The sequence below is a fragment of the Scyliorhinus canicula genome, chromosome 9, assembly GCF_902713615.1.
Source record: "Scyliorhinus canicula chromosome 9, sScyCan1.1, whole genome shotgun sequence".
Taxonomy (NCBI): domain Eukaryota; kingdom Metazoa; phylum Chordata; class Chondrichthyes; order Carcharhiniformes; family Scyliorhinidae; genus Scyliorhinus; species Scyliorhinus canicula.
In genome coordinates this window covers 102862226-102883212 of record NC_052154.1, presented here as the reverse complement: position 1 = coordinate 102883212, position 20987 = coordinate 102862226, and the positions used below count along the sequence as shown (strand labels likewise).

At 44.9% G+C, this 20987-nt stretch overlaps 1 protein-coding gene across 1 annotated transcript in view; it reads right to left on the bottom strand.

Moving 5' to 3' along the window:
• LOC119970928 (mucin-2-like) overlaps window positions 1-20987 on the bottom strand; it is a 254661-nt gene that overhangs the window by 31542 nt on the left and 202132 nt on the right. The window contains exons 36-40 of the mRNA XM_038806037.1: window positions 15212-15390; window positions 9681-9753; window positions 9442-9542; window positions 9102-9133; window positions 2482-2659 (exon numbers count right to left, since the gene is read on the bottom strand). Of these exons, the coding sequence (XP_038661965.1) occupies window positions 2482-2659; window positions 9102-9133; window positions 9442-9542; window positions 9681-9753; window positions 15212-15390 (563 nt within the window). The remainder of the gene's footprint in view (window positions 1-2481; window positions 2660-9101; window positions 9134-9441; window positions 9543-9680; window positions 9754-15211; window positions 15391-20987) is intronic.

Here is a 20987-nt window from a genome sequence, read left to right as displayed (position 1 = left end):
AAATCATAATGATATACATGAGTCAAATCAAAATAATTGTAAATGACTGTTGAACTATTTCTAATTTTCTAATTTTAAGTCCCTTAAATGTATTGAAGAACCCATATTGTTGATTATTTTAAGTTTATCAAAGCGAGTGGTCTGATTACAAAAAATGGAAAGCTAATCCAACCTCAACTTTGATTCCTCACAGATCAAAAATCTGTCTATCTCAGCCTTAAACATCAATGATGGAACATTAACAACAGTTTACAACTTCCAAGAATTACAATCCTCTTTTGCATCAGGAATACATGCACCCTTCTCCCTACAGAAGTTTCTTGACCAGCTGGCTGCCCCATTCCTTTCCAGAGACTCAGAATCTTGTCACTATGAGAGGGATGGAGCAGAGGCATGCTATATATACCTGAGAACACCTATACATTTCTCATCCAAGTTGGTTCACAAAATTAAGAAAATAATGAAGAAAATAATCAATAATAATTTAAAAAATTTTTTTAGGCATGAGGCCACTTCCCCCTGATTGTGCCTTTTGAATTTTAAAGATCATCTCACTGGCATATTTTATTTTATTTCAATTTTAATTGAGATTGAGGGCTTTCTATAATGGGAAACCAATTTGAAACATCAGTTTTATGCCCCTGGTGGATAGTTGAAATCTACTTTCAACTCACAGGTCTGAATTCAAAACGTTTAATCAACTTTCAGATTAGCTTTGAGTAAAAGAAATCCATACAAAAGGATGGCAGGTAGAGGAGGAAAGTCGACATTGAGAACCAGATTTTGTCCCCAATGGAGGTGTAAATTGGTTGTGGAATGCTAAATTTAAATGTTTGTTAGAAACATTTTCCTCTGCTTTCCCGATCCCACGCCATTTTTGTGTGGCCTTTTCACAGCTTGTGAGGCCCTTGAGTGCAAAATGCACAAGCATCTATTCCAAGGTCAGGCTCCACATTCTGAGGACCACAGGATGTTTGTATTGTCTCCTGCACATTAATTTAATGTAATGGTACGGGTTCTGTAAGTCCGAAACAAAATGCACCTCCATGGAGAGCTCCACTGAAGTAAACCTGCTGAGGATTTGTGAATATTCAGAAAAGTGCAAAATATTTTGAGACCTTCAAATGTAACTATAGGGCAGCACAGTAGCACAGAGTTAGCACTGTTGCTTCACAGCGCCAGGGTCCCGGGTTCAATTCCCGGCTTGGGTCACTGTCTGTGTGGAGTCTGCATGTTCTCCCTGTGTCTGCGTGGGTTTCCTCCGGGTGCTCAGGTTTCCTCCTACAATTCCTGAAAGACGTGCTGTTAGATAATTTGGACATTCTGAATTCTCCCTCAGTGAACCCCAACAGGCGTCTGAGTGTGGCGACTACGAGGGTTTTCACAGTAACTTCATTCAGTGTTAATGTATATCTACTTGTGACAATAAGATTATTATTATTGCATTCTGTATAGCAATGCAGTGATTTTTTTTTAATGCAGTTTTTTTTAATGCAGTGATTCATCATAGGACCCTGTCCTGCAAAGGCAAATTAACCATTACATTAACTAATATTACTGAAATGCATTACAGTACTTTTTCCAGGGAAAAAGTGTCTTGGTTCATTCAAAAATGTAGGCAAGTGTGTAGGTAAAGGTTTCTCGTCATGTTTGGTACTGAGATTTAAATGTGCAAATAGTTTTGGCTGTGGAAAATAAAACATTCCCTGCTTTTGACAGCTAAGGAAACTCTCAGGATCTGCTCCCCTCCATTGATTGGTGGGCAATCTGCTTTGAAATGGAGAAGACACCATTTGTTCTGTCAACTTACGCCTTTGGAGTTTGAAGTTAATGTTTTGATAGCTGTGATAATTATGAATGTTTAGCTGAGTTCCAAAAATATATGGAACACTCAGCTCTGATGACAAGTTGTTCAGGTGAATGACTTACAGTTTTATACTCTGATGTGGTTTTAGAGTTCATGGTTGTTTGTTTACTCAACTTAATTGCCAAATAAAGGATCAACATTTTTTCAATGGGGAGCAGTTTTACTGTAGCATCAATGACACAGCTTCCAATTAGAGTTTTATTACATTATCACAAGTTTATTTTTTTTTACAATTGCATTTAAAATAACTCCCATTGCTATTGTGTGGCTCCTGAGGGCCTGATGATATTGGGTGAGTGGGCATGGAGGGGCATGGAGGTAGCAATGGGATTCTGAGGGGCCATGGGGTGGCACAGGGTATCTAAAGGATATGGAGGTAGCATTCTCATCACTGCAGCTTGGCTCACAAACCACACTGCTAACACAAAGTCTACTTGAAAAGACATAAATCATTGGCAAAATCACACATGGATCAGAAACACTTTTGCAAAGCCACAAATGTTTTCCCCATACCTACAGGAACATCCTGACCTGATTTCTTCTCACTTAAATAGTTTGCCAACACTTGCTATCATACCATGTGAGTTTCTGTAACAAAATAAAAATCAACTTACTACACACAGTTTTTGTACAACAATCATCATTTGGGATTGTTATATTAATATTGATAAATCCTTCTCCTTCACAAGGCATCATGGGAAAAATAGGGCAATTGTGTGGTTGACAGATGACACGGTGTGTAATTTTGTCGCAGATACAGTCCTGGCAGTTGAATTCAAATCTTTCATCAAGCTGTTGAAAAATTAGAAAAATGATTGATGATTAGATCAAGTAAATTATGATTTCTGAGCATTATCTGGCAGGGGACTGTGCTAAGAAGGGGATATTTTACAATTTCTTCAGTCGTAATCCTGACACCATCAGCTGTAGGATAGCTATTTACAGTATAGAGTTTGTGAGTAGCTTTAAACTATAATAACAGCAAACAAACACTTTTATAAAGTGGAAAAGCCCATTGAGGTACATAAATCTAGGTTTTGCATATATCTCATCCCAACCTATTTGCCTGAACACCATAATCCTGTGTTCCGCCATTTAGGACGATTGTAGCTGATCAAATGTTGGCCTCAACTCCACTTTCCTGCCTGTTTCCTATAACTCTTAACGCCCCTGTAATTCAAGAATCAAACTCAGCCTTGAAAATATTAAATGACTCAAACTCCTCAGCTCCCTGGAGTAGAAAATTCAAAATTCATGACCTAATGAGTGAAGAAATTTCTCCTCATTGCCATCTTAAACGAACAACTCATTATACTTAAATAAATCTATGTTCGCCAATGAGGAAAAATATTTTCTCAGCAACCACCCTGTCAAGCACCCTCAGAATCACCAGGTCGGAGAGTCGCGGGGGGGGGGGGGCACGACATGAATCCCATCCCCACTGGCTGCCGAATTCTCCGGCACCGGGGTTTTGGCGGGGGTGGGAATCACACCGTGCTAGTTGGGGGCTGTTGGCAGCGGTCCCCCCGGCGATTCTCCGGCCCGCGATGGCAACAGGTCCTTACCAGCAGGACCTGGCTCTGCAGGCGGCCTGCAGAGTCCTCGAGGGGGCGAGTGGGGATCTGGCCCCGGGGTGCGCCCACAGTGGCCAGGCCCGCGATCGGGGCCCACTGATCCGCAGGCGGGCCTGTGCCGTGGGGGCACTCTTTCCCTTCGCAACGGCCACTGTCAACCTCCGCCATGGCAGATGCAGAGAAGAAATCCCCTGGGCATGAGCTGGAATGTCGCCAGCACACGCTGGCGCTCCCGTGCATGCACCAACTCGCGGCCGGCTGGCGGAGGCCCATCGGCACCGGCACGCGGCGCCAAACTCTCCGCTGCCGACGTCGCCTCTGAAGGTGCGGAGGATTCCGCACCTTTGGGGTGGCCCGACGCCGGAATAGTTCACACCACTCCTCGCCGCCGGAGTGGCCTGCCCTGCCGGTTCGCGGAGAATCCTGCCCATGATGTTTCAATAAGATCACCCTTCATTCTTCTGTCAGTGTAGGCTCAACCCACTCAACAGTTTCTTCATAATACAATCTGAGGAATCAACCTAGTGAATCCTCTCTGAACTACCTCCAATGCCGGTACACCTTTTTTTAAATAAGGAAACCAAAATTGGTTGCAGTACTGTGTCCTCACCAATGCTTTGTACAGTTGTAGCAAGACTTCTCTATATTCATACGCCATCCTCCTTGCAATAAAAACCAATTAAATTTGGCTTTAGAATTACTTGTCGTATCTACATACTAATTTGTTTTGTTTCATGTACAAAGACACCTAATATTTTCCCAATATTCTACCCTACCCTACCAAGAATCATCGCAGTACTGCATGTCTTTTGTTTCAATTTCGTACCATGTTCAACCTTCTTAGTTAGTCACAAATTGTCTATCCTTCTCCCAGAGTTTTTCTTTCTCAATGGAACATAACTGTTTAAAATTATGAACTATTTCCTTAAATGTTTGCTACTGTAGTCTTACCCTCTATTTTCGCAGTCTACTTTAGCCAATACCTTTGTAATTGTCTTTAGTTTATTTAAAGACTCAGGTTTCTCACCCTCAAACTGAATGGAAGATTCTTTATGTTCAGATTACTAACTCTCTTTTAAAAATTACCAGTCTAAAATAGCTTGTTCCCTAGTGGTTCCCAATGTGTTATCCTATGCAACAGTCCTGAATATACTTCATAACTCATCCTCAGGGATTTTGTTTGACAACTTGATTTTCCCAATCTATATAAAGATTAAAGTCACCCACAATTAATGCAGTACCTTTCTCACATGCCCCCATTATTTTGAGATTTATACTTTGTGCTTTGGGGGCTTGTTAGTCCGGTTAACCTGATGATTAGCGTGTGTTTTTGAATAATGGCAACACTATTGGTTCAATTCCTGTCCTAGCTGAGGTAGACTTGAACTTGGCTCCTCATCCTGTTCCTGAGAGTAGGGCAATGCAAACCACCACTGGGGAAAAAACTGTTGTGGATGTGGCTCAGATTGAAGGATTGCAGACAATGTGCCAAGGACCTGATTCACGTACAGCACACAGGAATGAGTTAATACCTGTGCTATGGTGTGGCCAGTGTTAGGAAGTTGATTAACTACTCTCACCTGTGATTTATTTCCCTTTCTATTTGTTATCCCCACCCACCAAATTAGAGTCATTACAGCACAGAAGGAGGCCATTCTACCAGTTGAGTCCATGCCCATTCCCTGTGGAGCAATCCAGCCCAATCCCCCATTGTAATTTTCATTCAACTATCTTAATTTTAACTTACCATTTTTTCCCTAATGTACCATATTTTCTGTTCTTTCTCATGTTTCTATACACTGTTCCTCCCTTCCACATTCTGGTTATTGTTAACCATAAAGCTGTCCTGTGATATTTCTTTGTCTTCTGCCTTTAACTTTATGAGTGGAATTTTCCCAAAAGTTTCTTCCAGAGAAACAGTCAGGTTTTTTCCACAGATCTTCTGACACTTTGTAAAAAAAACCAGGGAGTTGTGTTTTGTGCCGTCATTCTTGAGGGGCGGGCTTAAAGATGCCAGCAAGCTCAGCTCCACAGAGATAGAGGATGTCCCAATCTCAAAATTATAAAGACAGGTACCCCTCCCCCAACCCCCACAAATATTGTGAAACTCCATCCTGAATCTATCATTGCTGGCAAACTCCCGCCCGATCCATCATCATCGCTGGAAATCTCACCACCTCCCCCCCCCCCCCCCCCCGATCCATCAGAGTTGACGGGTGGCATGGTAGCAGTGGTTAGCAAATGTTGTTCCACAGCGCCATGGACACAGGTTCAATTTCTGGCTTGGGTCACTGTCTGTGCGGAGTCTGCACGTTCTCCCCGTGTCTGCGTGAGTTCCCTCTGGGAACTCCAGTTTCCTCTCACAAGTCCCGAAAGATGTGTTATTAGGTAATTTGGACATTCTGAATTCTCCCTCTGTGTAAGCGAACAGGCGCCGGAATGTGGCGACTAGGGGCTTTTCATAGTAACATTCCCGCCCTCAAAAGTTACCCAAAGTTTGGCTGGGACAGCACTCCAAAATGAACCTTGTGATGGTACAAGACTACCTTGGCCTTGTTGAACTCCGCCGGTCACTTCGGCAGGTCGGCACCAATGTCCTGATATATGGGCAGCACGGTAACACAGTGGATAGCACTGTTGCTTCACAGCTCCAAGGTCCCAGGTTCGATTCCAACCTTCAGGGAGGCTGCACGTTCTCCATGTGTCTGCGTGGGTTTCCTCCGGGTGCTCCGGTTTCCTCCCACAAATCCACAGAAACACGTGCTGTTAGGTAATTTGTCACTCTCCCTTTGTGTGCCCGAACAGGCTCCAGAATATGGAGACTAGTAACTTCAGTGCAGTGTTAATGTAAGCCTACTTGTGACACTAATAAAGATTATTATTATTCCACATCACTTCCCCCATTAATCATCTCCAGCAATTACACCCCACCTCCGCATCGTGGCTCCCCTCATCATGGCCCTCTTCCCCATCATGGCTCCGCCTCCTTGCCCAAGCCCCCGCTGGCCCTGCCCCCTCTTTGCAGTGCCAGATGGCAGGGCCCTGGCATGTCCCTGACCAGCCAAGGGTTACAATGGCCTCCATGCTCTGGCATGGTCACCCAATTGTTGTAGAGCAGTAGTAATTCGTGCTGGTGGGGAACATATGGCAAATCCAGAAGATAAGTCGTTATGCAGGTTAGACATATTTAAATCTATTTGCGTCACCGGAGGTTTGGGGGAGGGGGGGGGGTTGAAAGATCTAATTTTCAGAAGTCCCGGTGCATGTCCTATTATGGTCCTCTCGCGAGAGGTAGCGGCCGTAACGGGATTTGCATCCGCGGTAAATGGGGCTGGAAAACCGTCGCAGGTAAATTTATCATCACTTGTACCCTCTCCCCTCCATCTACTATTTATTTACTTCATTTAAAAAGAAAATTTAGAGTATCAAATTCCTTTTTTTTCCCAATTAAAAGACAATTTACCGTGACCAATCCACCTACCCTGCACATCTTTTGGGTTGTGAGGGTGAGACCCACGCAGACACAGGGAGAATGTGCAATCTCCACATGGACTACTGTTTCTTTGAAAGCCCTATGTACAACCCTATTTATTTGATTTGTCAGGATACTAGACCCAGCATGGCTTAAGAGAAGCCTGTCCCAACTGAACAGATTCCTCTTTCCCCAGTACTGGTGCTCCGTGTTTCATGAATTAAAATCTATTTCTGCCACACTAATCTCTGAGCCAAACATTCAACCCTCTGGTCTTATTTATTTTATTCCATTTTTCTTGTGGCTCAAGTAGTTATCCATAGATCATTATGTTTTTGGTTTTGCTTTATAATTTAGTCCCGAGCTGCTCATACTCCCTCAGCACAGCCTAGTTTCTTAGTCCCATTTACGCTATTGGTCTCCTCTCACTAAAATTCATATCCAGCCCCAAGGAGATGCCTTTAGGGCTCGCATCAGGCAGGTAAAACAGCCTCTGGACTCATCCCCTCACCTGCAGAAAACAGTATCTATCGGCAAAACGATACTGTCCCTGTCACTACTACAGTCCTTTTACTACCCGAGCTCTACTTCATTCTAGTAGCATGGTACGATGGTCTGTTTGATCATCCGCCGTGCCGAACTTGCCCTCGTCCCCACAGGCTCCAAGAATCTCCTACCTGTTAAACAAGTGCTACCTTCTGGATCCATGTAACTGCTTCATTTCTAGTCACCTCCTTTCCCTGACCATGGATCAAATATAAAATACTTAACCTTAAACTGCTTCCTGGAGGAGTGTCATGGAAACTTTTTCCTTTCCTGGTACATTATTGAAGCCAGAGTTCAGACTCCATTCATCAACGCTGCACCAACGTTGCTTGAGTTGTAGACACTTTCTGCAGATGTAGTTGCTGCAAATCACAGTGTGGTGTCCACCAGCTCCCACATGCTACAGCTGCAACATGCCCTGCCTCCTCTTTTTTTAATTTAACTGATCAGGTTTCAGGTTTTGAAGTATCAACCAATTTTCTATTTACAGTTTTTAATCAAGGTAATAAATAACCTTGTTTGTAATTTATTAAATTTAATTATATGCTTTAGACTTTTACTGTAATTTAGTAACCCAAATCCTAATTTAACCCAATGGACAGAATGTTCTGATCTTTTTGAAGAGTGATGCAACAGGTAGGAAAAATGGGGTGGAGAGGAGAAGCGGCCGGCTGCAGGGACGGCTTCTTCCACTGTATTTTTCGCCACCCAGTGCAATAAAATGTAAGGGGCAGCTCTCTTGATGCAATGCTGGTAGGGCGAGCTCTGATTGTTCTTGCCCTGCAAGCAACTTAGGTTTTTACAAGATCAAGGGATAACTAATATAAAAAATAAAAATAGAACCCACCACTTCCCCCCAGGAGCTCCCCCCACCCCCAATCAAGGAACCACTCCCCCCACCACATCAAGAATCCTTCCCCCGTGACTTCCCCACAGCACTCCGCCATGAATCTCCCCCAAGAAAATGGAAGCCCTCATGCAACCCCCACCCGCCCCACCCCCACAGAACATGGCCCTGGCGCTGCCCTCTGGCATTGCTGCACAGTGCCAAGGGGCAGTGCTTGGATGCCAGGTGCACGTCCTGGGAGATCTGTCATGATTCATGTCAGAGTGCAACAGGTTTGGGGACTATCATGCGTAAAGGCCTGAAAAAGATATTGACATCATTAAAAATGGGGATCCCGACTTTCAATGTTGGGAGTCTTGTCACATTATTGGCGGTGGGGGGGGGGGGGGGGGGGGGGTGCATGGCGGGGGGGCGGGTGTAACAACAACAGATTGTGGAAATCCTGCCGGCGTAAATCACATTTTCAGCGTCTCGTGAGATTCTGCGGCCCTGTCACCATTTACACCTGTGGAAAACTGGGGCCCAAAATCAGGTCTATGAGTTTATATCTACTTTGTATCAAGCACCTCTGACCTCTACCTCATCCGACATGTTGTATTTTAGAACTAAGTTATTTTAAAGAGCTTTAAATAGAACCAGTTAAGCCAGTTTGTGAAATCTTATAGCTCACAGTTTAGTTCAAACTGTTACAATGGTCAATTGCCTCTTGTCACCAGTCAAGTGGTAAAATAAATGTACTTGAGAAAATAATCATGTAGATATATTACAGTGACAGTAGAGTTAATAAGTGCATACCTCTTTAGGTAATCCATCAGGTCCAATACATCCTGAAAAAAACAAACATGGATAGTTACATCATGGTTTCCTGAAGGTTCTCCGGTTTCCTCCCACAGTCCAAAGCTGTGCAGGTTAACTGGGATTGTGGCGATAGAGCGGGGGAGTGGGCCTAGCTAGGGTGCTTTTTCGGAAGGTCAGTGCAGACTCGATGGGATGATTGGCTTTCTTCTGTACTATAGGGATTCTATGAATCACCCTTAAAAATATCCTTGAAAATTACAAAAGGAACAAAAACAAGAAGGGAAGACAGTCAAAAAAGTGCAAAAAAAAGGAAATGAGAATGAGCAAGAATATTTACCACATTTATTAACACACCGGTCTGTGTCAGGGCTGAAAAGAGTGGTACCCTCTGGGCAGAAGCATCCTTCTGATAAGTTAAGACCAGTCAAATCTGAATTGCTTTAAAAACATACATATATATTTATTAGCACTGTATAGTAATCATAACTGATGGGAACAAGTAATTTTAAATACATTCAAAACTATTTGGTTTTAAAAATAATACAAAATTATTTTCCAGTATTCATTGTAACTAACCTTGAAGTGCAAGTATGTTCCCCTTCAAAGACTTCACATGCTTTGTAAACTTTGTTTAAAGGACAATTAAAAGCTGCATTGAAAAATAAGAAATAAATGTTCTTGTCAAATTATTTGTAATGTTATCAATGCATATTTTAATAGAACATACTTTCTAAAGATTGAAGGAGACAATTGGAAGCAGAGTGGAAGTAATCTTGTAAATAGGGGCAATTTCAACAATTGTGTCAAATGCAGCTCAGTGTGTGGTGCAGCACAGGTAATTTAGAGATAAGTACCACATTTATTGATTAGTTTTTTAGTGGTTAGCATTCGTGTTTTCAGATTTGCTGAAAAGTTAATCTATAAATTAGAAAGAGTCTCCATGGAAATACAGATTAAAAAGTAAGGGAGTTTGAGCATCAGGAAATGAGGTTAAAGAATACTTGTTACTTCAGCGCAAGGGATAGAGTTAAAAGCAAAGTACTGCAGATGCTGGAATCAGAAACAAAAACAAAAATGTTGGAAAATCTCAGCAGGTCTGAAAGCATCTGTAGAGAGAGAATGGAACTAACATTTTGAGTCTGGATGACTCTCAGTCAGGGCTCAGACAAAAAGTCACCCAGACTCGAAATGTTATCCATAATCTATCTTCACGGATGCTGTCAGACCTGCTGAGATTTTCCAGCATTTTCTATTTTTGTGCAAGGATAGAGTTGATTTGTGAATAATTGTTGGAGTGGACCATTTCGCTCTTTGAGTCTGCTCTACCATTCAACTCATAGCGCCAGGTACCTGGGTTCGATTCTAACCTTGGGAAACTTTCTGTGTGGAGCCTGCACATTCTCCCCTTGTCTGCGAGAGTTTCCCCCCCGATGCTTTGGTTTCCTCCCACAGTCCAAAGACCCCATTTGGAGTATTGTGAGCAGTTCTGGGCCCCATATCTAAGGAAGGATGTGCTGGCCTTGGAAAGAGTCTAGAGGAGGTTCAGAAGAATGATCCCTGGAATGAAGAACTTGTCATATGAGGAATGTTTGAGGACTCTGGGTCTGTACTCGTTGGAGTTTAGAAGGATGAGAGGGGATCTTATTGAAACTTACAAGATACTGCGAGGCCTGGATAGAGTGGATGTGGAGAGGATGTTTCCACGTGTAGGAAAAACTAGAACCAGAGGACAGCATCTCAGACTAAAGGGACGATCCTTTAAAACAGAGATGAGGAGGAATTTCTTCAGCCAGATGATGGTGAATCTGTGGAACTCTTTGCCGAAGAAGGCTGTGGAGGCCAAATCACTGAGTGTCTTTAAGACAGAGATATATAGGTTCTTGATTAATAAGGGGATCAGGGGTTATGGGAAGAAGGCAGGAGAATGAGGATAAGAAAGTATCAGCCATGATTGAATGGCGGAGCAGACTCGATGGGCTGAGTGGGCTAATTCTGCTCCTATGAGTTATGGTCTTATGTGCAGGTTAGGTGAATTGGCTATTCTAAATTGCCCTGTCATGTCTAAAAATGTGCAGGTTAGACTGGGCTACAGGGATTGGGCAGGGGAGTGGGTCCAGGTAGGTGCCCTTTCAGAGGGTCGGTGAATGGCCTCCTTCTGCACTGTAGGGATTCTATAACAAGGTCATGGCTCATCTCTGACCTCAACTCCACCTTGGTATACAATCCAATGCCATATACTTTAATTCCCTTAGTACACCAATAATATTAACCCCTGTTTTGAATACCTCAATAACTGAACATTTGTAGCTCTCTCTGTTGGAGAATGCCAAAGATTTACAAACCTTAGAATGAGGAAATTTCTCCTCATTTCAGTCATAAATGGGTCAACCCCTTATTCTGAGACTGTGACGCCAAATTCTAGATTCCTCAGTCATCGGAAACATTTTCTCAGCATCTATCTTGCCAAATCCCTTAAGAATTTTATATGTTTCAATGTAATGTAATCGATACAATCACAATTGCATCTAAACCTTTGTTGCACCCCCTCAAGGGAAGTATTTTCTTCCTTAGGTAAGGAGACCAAAACTGTCCACAGGGCTCAACGTGTGGTTCCACCAGTGCCATGTATAAGGATGGGCAACAAATGCTGATCTAGCCAGCAATGCACACATCCTGTGAAAGAATATAAAAAAAATTATAGCAAGGACTTTTTATTCTTGTTGTTCAATCCCATTGCAGCAAAATTGTTTGCTGTACTTGTATGTTTAACATTCTGAGATTCATGGATAAGGGCCAGAATTTTTCGTCCGTTCTCCCGACATGGCACACCCCCTCCGCAGGCTTCCGTCAGCAAGGGGTGCATTCAAAGGGAAACCCCGTCTACATCAGTGGAACCAGAAGATCATGCCTCAGGCTAATAGCGGGCTGCTTCCACCGCCGCGCAACACATGTTGGGTTGTGTGGAAAATCCCACCAAGAACACCCAGGTTTTCCTGAATGCAAAACATTTCCAGTCTCTCTCCATTCAAAAATAAATTCTGTTTTATACATTTCCTACCAAAGTGAGTAACATATTACTTTGCAATATTGTGTTTGTGTTGCCATGTTTTTGCCAAATTACCCAATCTTTCTACATTCCTTTGCAGCTGCTTTGTATGCTCCTCACTGCTGATTTTCCCACCTAACTTTAGAACATAGAACATAGAACAGTACAGCACAGAACAGGCCCTTCGGCCCTCAATGTTGTGCCGAGCCATGATCACCCTACTCAAACCCACGTATCCACCCTATACCCATAACCCAACAACCCCCCCCCCTCTCCCCCAACCTTACTTTTATTGGGACACTACGGGCAATTTAGCATGGCCAATCCACCTAACCCGCACATCTTTGGACTGTGGGAGGAAACCGGAGCACCCGGAGGAAACCCACGCACACAGGGGGAGGACGTGCAGACTCCACACAGACAGTGACCCAGCCGGGAATCGAACCTGGGACCCTGGAGCTGTGAAGCATTTATGCTAACCACCATGCTACCCTGCTGCCCCTTTGTATGATCAACAAACTTCAATATTGAGTGTGCTTATCTAAATCATTAATATAGGTTGTAAATAGCTGAGACCCAAGTTCTGATCCTTTCAGTACCTCGATAGTTAGTTTGTCTGTTTTCTTTTCATTAACTAATCCTCAATGTATCCTATTACCCACCGATGGTAAGAACCCTAATTTCTCTCTGATAACTTCTTATGTGGGGCAATTTTTTGAAAATCCAAAAACACTGCATTCATTGATGCCTCCTTATCCTTCTTGCTGGTTACGTCCTCAAAAAATAGATTTGTCAAACATAATTCCCTTTCATAAATCTGTGTTGGATATGCTTTAAAAAGAGTCATGATGTGGAGATGCCGGCGTTGGACTGGGGTGAGCACAGTAAGAAGTCTTACAACACCAGGCTAAAGTCCAACAGGTTTGTTTCAAACACGAGCTTTCGGAGCGCAGCTCCTTCCTCAGGTGAATGGCGAGGTATGTTCCAGAAACATTTATATAGACAAAGTCAGAGATGCTGGACAATGCTTGGAATGCGAGCATTTGCAGTTAATCAAATCATTATAGATCCAGGGAGAGGGATAATCACAGGTTAAAGAGGTTAAAGACCTCTTTAAGAAGTGTTTGAAACAAACCTGTTGGACTTTAACCTGGTAGAATACGTTGATGGGGTTGGATGATGGAGCTTTGCGTGGAGCATGAACATCAGCATGGATCTGATGGACTGATGGACCTGTTGCTGTGCTGTGAATATCATGCAGTATAACTAGGGTAAGAGTAGGGCCAGTCAAGGACAGTGGTGGGAAGTTGTGTGTGGAGGCTGAGGAGATAAGCGAGATACTAAATGAATACTTTTCATCAGTATTCACTCAAGAAAAAGATAATATTGTGGAGGAGAATGCTGAGACCCAGGCTATTAGAATAGATGGCATTGAGGTGCGTAGGGAAGAAGTGTTGGCAATTCTGGACAAGGTGAAAATAGATAAGTCCCCGGGGCCTGATGGGATTTATCCTAGGATTCTCTGGGAAGCCAGGGAAGAGATTGCTGAGCCTTTGGCTTTGATTTTTAGGTTATCATTGGCTACAGGAATAGTGCCAGAGGACTGGAGGATAGCAAATGTGGTCCCTTTGTTCAAGAAGGGGAGTAGAGATAACCCCAGTAACTATAGGCCGGTGAGCCTAACGTCTGTGGTGGATAAAGTCTTGGAGAGGATTATAAAAGATACGATTTATAATCATCTAGATAGGAATAATATGATTAGGGATAGTCAGCATGGTTTTGTGAAGGGTAGGTCATGCCTCACAAACCTTATCGAGTTCTTTGAGAAGGTGACTGAACAGGTAGATGAGGGTAGAGCAGTTGATGTGGTGTATATGGATTTCAGTAAAGCGTTTGATAAGGTTCCCCACGGTCGGCTATTGCAGAAAATACGGAGGCTGGGGATTGAGAGTGATTTAGAGATGTGGATCAGAAATTGGCTAGTTGAAAGAAGACAGAGAGTGGTAGTTTATGGGAAATGTTCAGAATGGAGTTCAGTTACGAGTGGCGTACCACAAGGATCTGTTCTGGGGCCGTTGCTGTTTGTCATTTTTATAAATGACCTAGAGGAGGGCGCAGAAGGATGGGTGAGTAAATTTGCAGACGACACTAAAGTCGGTGGAGTTGTAGACAGTGCGGAAGGATGTTGCAGGTTACAGAGGGACATAGATAAACTGCAGAGCTGGGCTGAGAGGTGGCAAATGGAGTTTAATGTGGAGAAGTGTGAGGTGATTCACTTTGGAAAGAATAACAGGAATGCGGAATATTTGGCTAATGGTAAAATTCTTGGTAGTGTGGATGAGCAGAGGGATCTCGGTGTCCATGTACATAGATCCCTGAAAGTTGCCACCCAGGTTGATAGGGTTGTGAAGAAGGCCTATGGTGTGTTGGCCTTTATTGGTAGAGGGATTGAGTTCCAGAGCCATGAGGTCATGTTGCAGTTGTACAAAACTCTAGTTCGGCCGCATTTGGAGTATTGCGTACAGTTCTTTTCGCCTCATTATAGGAAGGACGTGGAAGCTTTGGAACGGGTGCAGAGGAGATTTACCAGGATGTTGCCTGGTATGGAGGGAAAATCTTATGAGGAAAGGCTGATGGACTTGAGGTTGTTTTCGTTAGAGAGAAGAAGGTTAAGAGGTGACTTAATAGAGGCATACAAAATGATCAGAGGGTTAGATAGGGTGGACAGCGAGAGCCTTCTCCCACGGATGGAGGTGGCTAGCATGAGGGGACATAGCCTTAAATTGAGGGGTAATAGATATAGGACAGAGGTCAGAGGTGGGTTTTTTACGCAAAGAGTGGTGAGGCCGTGGAATGCCCTACCTGCAACAGTAGTGAACTCGCCAACATTGAGGGCATTTAAAAGTTTATTGGATAAGCATATGGATGATAAGGGCATAGTGTAGGTTAGATGGCCTTTAGTTTTTTTTCCATGTCGGTGCAACATCGAGGGCCGAAGGGCCTGTACTGTGCTGTATCGTTCTATGTTCTATGTTCTATAACGTAATCATGTAATACTTACAACATGCTCCATTTGTGTAATTTCTCCAATCGATGCAGATGCCGTGCCACATGCATACAGTTGCGTAGATTTGTAAACTCGCACACACCATCGAGGTACTTGCCATTTGACATTCATCACGCACGCATGCCTGATAATAGTAGTCTGGTGAAACCCGATTATGGCAATCTGCAAATAATCTAGAAATAATATAAATCATGATACCTTCAATGAAACTTTGAAAATGTTTGTTTTTGGTACAAAACATGTTATAATTGCAGAGCAAAGCTCCCAAAGAATTAAGAATTCCTAGTCAAGTACAGAATGGGTGCGAGGCTCAGGAGATTTCTTGCATGGACCCAAAAATCTGCTTCGGTACCAAATATTTTCATTGCACATGTGCATTATTCCCATTTCTTTTCACCCATTTCATCATGAAAACCACCTTCTACTCATTGGATCCCATTCTTATGAGACTGCCGACCACCCACCTCCACTTGCTGGCTCTATGTTCACTGACATTGCTCTGCTGAAACACTGTGCCTTTCTTTTTCACATCGTGGTCATTATTCTCATTCTCAAATAATTTATTCTTTACTCCTCTGTCTTTACAAACTGTCATCACATTTCCATTATCTCTTTAAGGAAATTTGGCATGTCAGCTACGACTCTCACCCACTTTTATAGATGCACCATAGAAATCATTCTTTCTGGTTGTATCAGAGCTTGGTACGGATCCTGCTCTGCCCAAGTCCGCAAGAAACTACAAAAGGACGTGAATGTAGCCCAGTCCATCACACAAACCAGCCTTCCATCCATTGACTCTGTCTACAATTCCCATTGCCTCAGAAAGGTAACCAGCATAATTAAGGACCCCACAGACCCCGGACATTCTCTCTTCCACCTTCTTCCGTCAGGAAAAAGATACCAAAGTTTAAGGTCATGTGCCAACCGACTCAAGAACAGCTTCTTCCCTGCTGCCATCAGACTTTTGAATGAACCTACCTCGTATTAAGTTGATCTTTTCTCTACACCCTAGCTATGACTGTAACATTACATTCTGCAGCCTCTCCTTCCTTCCTTATGTACGGTATGCATTGTCTGTATAGCATGCAAGAAACAGGCCGGATTCTCCGGCTGTGTTTGCCCAGTGATCGGAGAATCCCGCCTAATACTTTTCATTGTATACTAATACATGTGACAATAATAAATCAAATCAAATTATATTCTTTTTCAAAGTCCTTGAAAGTTTGATATGTCCCAAACCCTGATCTCCTTGCTAGAATTTCCCTATTTGAAACACTCTAATCAAATTTCTGCACTCCCTAAAGCAGTAAATTGACCCTAACGAAATCACACACATCTGCGACACCTGTAACCTTAGTCCATTATTGCTCCTCCAACTCTGCAGTTTTGACATGAACAATCACACCATCCTCCTGTAAAGTTGAGAAGGTAGCTCCGGTTTTCTTGCACTCTTACTAATTGATTTGTAGCCGTAGTTTATTTTCCCACTTAGCATGGCACTTCAGAGGTTGGCATGGTACTTCAGAGGTTAGCATGGCACTTCAGAGGTCAGCATGGCACTTCATAGGTTGGCATGGCACTTCAGAGGTTAGCATGGCACTTCAGAGGTCAGCATGGCACTTCAGAGGTTAGCATGGCACTTCAGAGGTTAGCATGGCACTTCAGAGGTCAGCATGGCACTTCAGAGGTCAGCATGGCACTTCAGAGGTTAGCATGGCACTTCAGAGGTTAGCATGGCACTTCAGATGTTAGCATGGCACTTCAGATGTTAGCATGGTACTTCAGAGGTCAGCATGGTACTTCAGATGTTAGCATGGTACTTCAGAAGTTCACCAAGAATCCATCTTTGGACCCTTTCTTTTCTCATCTACATGCAACACCCTTGCAAAGCCATGAGATCAACTTCCACAAATATATGCATATATATGAACATACAGGGGTCAGGGCCTTGCAACCAAAACTCTTGAAGTTTGCACTGTCTTTGGCACCATCAGACTGCTTGTCTGACGTTAGTCTTGAATAAGCTACAATTTCCTTCAACTAAACACTGGAAAAACTAAATTTTCCCGAAACAGGACAAGGTGTCAGGTTCTGACTGAAAACCGGCATCTTTCTCCCAGCCAGCCTTTCTCCCCAGATCTTCTGACACTTTGTCATAAAAAGCAGGGGAGTTGTTTTGCACCATCATTATAAGTTCATTCATAAGATACAGGGGCATAATTAGGTTATTTGGCCCATCGAGTCTGCTCTATTCTGCCATTTGATCATTCTAAGGGGTGGGGCCAAAATCCATGGGCAAATCTGGCTCCATAGAGATCAGGGTGTCTTTTTGAAAGGGGGCCCCAAGCTCAAAGTTAAGAGATAGACACCTGCGCACCCCCCCCCCCCCCCCCCCCCCCCCCAAGGACATCGGAATGCCCCATCCATCCTTGCCGGCAATCTTCACACCACACCCTCCATTCATTATCACCAGCAATCTCTCCCTCCCTCCCCCCAAATCCATCATCACCAGCAATTCCCCACCCCCTCCCATTGGGCCCCCCTTGGCCCTGTCCCCTGGTCCCCAGCACTTGGCAGTGCTGAGTAGGCACAGCCAGGGGACATTGCCAATGCTCACGGGCTGCACTGGCCTCCGCACCACCGGCATGCCATAATAGGATTTGTGCCCTCTGCAACGGGCCCAAAGATTGTGGCCATTCTCTTTTATCCTCACCATACACTCCTTGGGCCGGAATCGGGAAATGCGATTGGGTGGAAAACTGCGCATCAGCCCAAAATCGAAGTCTGCTCCGGTGCCTCAACAACGGCAAGAATGCATTCAACGGCACACGCTGCCTTGGGCATGCAAATTTTACCATAAATGCCATTGACATATCATTAACGGGTTCGACTCGGCAATTTACGGGCCCCTTGCAAGGCTCCGCCTTCGCCAGGAGGAGTTACCAATGGTGGGTTCATTTGTGGTATTTAAAATCAGGAAACAGGTGCCATGGTTGCTGAGGGAGAGAGAGGGCACGAAAAGTTTCCAACATCGCAATAGTGTGCTGCCAGTTGTGCCGCTAGCCGGGGTCTTCTGCCAGGGCTGGGGGAATAGCAGGGGGTGGTCAGGAGGTTGGCCATGGGGTTGGGGTGGATAGGTATAGATCTCCATTGCCGCAGCCTGGAAGCCAGCCATGCGATGCGCACACCGCTGACTTCCCACTGTGAACTTAGTGCTACAGGCCGTATGGGTGCCAACCCAGGCCACCCCCTAGATACCCTCTGCCCTACCTGACCCATCAATGGGATAGGCATTCTCTAGCACAACTAGTGCCACCTTCTTGGCTGGGATGAGGGTGTGTGGGGAGTGGAGTGCCTATATGCAGCTCCTGCTTGTCCGGCTCTCGAGTGCCAATCCTGACCCCAACGAATCATTCACCAGCGTTCGTTGGAATTGCACTAGTTCCACATTGTGCCTGTTCTAGCCCATTAGGATGTCCTGAATTTCTCCGGGATCTGTGATGCTTTCAGGACTGTAGAACTAACGAGAGTCAGTCCCGGCATCAGCACTTAGGGTGGGATTCTCTGATTGCCGACGCTGAAATCGCGTTTGGCGATTGGCCAGAGAATCCGTTTCTGTGCCAAAATCAGGGGCGGTGCTGTTTTTCGGATGCTCCGCCCCCTCAAAATACCTGAGGCTCTCGCTCAATGCTCCACCCCAGATGGGCCGACTTCCCGACGGCATTGGTCGCATGTGCTCACCGTTTTCAGAGACCTCGCGTGGTGGCTGCAGATTCTGTCTAGCGCCGGTCAGGGGGGAGCCGTTCCGCTGGCCGGGGGAGGGGGGTGGGCTTCGTCAGGGGTTGGGGGGACTGGCGGGGGGTGATGAGGGGATTGCAGGGGGCACTATTTGGCAGACCGGGTCCCTGCGCAGCCGGCACTATTTACTACGGCGCGGCTGCCGCAGGTCGCCACTGTGCGCATGCGTGACCACGGGCCCGGCAATCCTCCATCTGTATCTGCAGATAACGTGGCGTGGCTGCTAGCCCCCCACCAGGCGGAGCATTGGTGCGAGGTGGGCACCGACTCTTTGGTCGTAAGGCTAGACACATTTCCCTCTTGTAATTGCCACTGTCTCCTTATCAGCCATTAGTTTGACCAAACTTTTTTCACTTCTAGTACCCCTTTCTTTGGTTCAACATTAATTTTTGCCTCAGAGATTTGATAAGCACTTAGCGATATATATTATTAGTTAAAGGTGCTATGCAAATAGCAGCACCCCGGTCTCCGCCAGACTCAACCACCTACCTTCCACAACATCAGACATCTCTCATCAGATAACCAGGACCATACAGAAGCAGCCGCCGATCGAGGAAGTGAGGGAAATTTGGCAGTCTGCAGGTGAGACTAAAGCAGCGCGGTTTCAAGTCTCCTCTCCCCAGCATATTCCTGGCAAATGTCCAAGCAATCGAAAACAAGCTGGACGAACTTAACGCTAGACTTACCTCGCAGAGGGAATTAAGGGACTGCTGTGTGCTCTGTTTCATGGACACATGACTCACCCCTGCCTCACCGGACAGTGCCATACAACCTGAAGGCTTCTCAATACACCGGATGGACCACATGGCGTTATCAGGCAAAGTGAAGGGTGCCTCCTTATCAACTCCTCCTGGTGCTTAGACGTGGAAAACCTGGTGACCTACTGCTCCCCGGACGTGGAATACCTGAAGTTCTGCCTATACTACCTTCCCCGGGGGGTTCACTTCGGCGCTTATCACAACGGTCTACATACCACCTCAGACAGAGGTGAAGAAGGCACTCGACGAATAGTACAACCCTATAAATAACAATGAATCAGATCACCTGGAGACCTTGTTCATTGTGGCCCGGACTTCAATCAGGCCAGCCTCAAGAGTGTACTGCCAAAATTCCATCAACACATCTCCTGTCCTACCAGGGGTGGCAACACTCTCAACCACTGTTACACAAAAATCAAGGGCGCTTACCGATCCATCCCCCGACCGCACTTTGGAAAATTGGACCATAAGATGGTGCTCCTTCTCCCGGCATACAAGCAGAAACATAAGCGGTAGAATCTGGTTAAGGTCGTGCAGTGCTGGTCCTAGGCAGCAGAAGAGCTTCTACGTGACTGGACTGGTCCATATTTAAGAACTCAGCAACCAATCTAAACATGTATGCAACCTTGCTGACTTCATCAGCAAGTGTGTAGAAGACTGTGTGCCAAATAATGTATTACGTACATTCCCCAACTAGAAACCATGGCTTAATCGGGATATTGGCTCCCTACTAAAGGACAGGTCTGAGGCGTTCAAGACAGGTGACCCTGAACTGTACAAGAAATCCAGGTACGATCTCTGCAAAGTTATCAGGGATGCCACGAGACAATATCAGACAAGCTAGAGTCACAGACTAATGTCACAGACTCTCGTTGTGGCAAGGCTTAAACATAACAGCTTACAAAGCGAAGCCGAGTAGAATCTCCGGCAGCAGCGCACCCCTCCCTGATGAAACCATCAAATCGTTGTCAACTGCCCCAGCAGCCTCCGACACACCCATAGCTACCGTCACAGCTGCCAAAGTCAGATCGGCCTTCTTGAAAGTGAACCCTCGGAAGATGACATGTCCTGACGGGGTCTCTGGTCGTGCACTCAGATCCTACGTGGACCAGCTGGCAGATGTGCTCGCAGACATCTTCAACCTCTCCCTACTACGTTCAGGAGGTCCCCACCTGGTTCAAGAAGAACTCCATCATACTGGTGCCAAAGAAGAA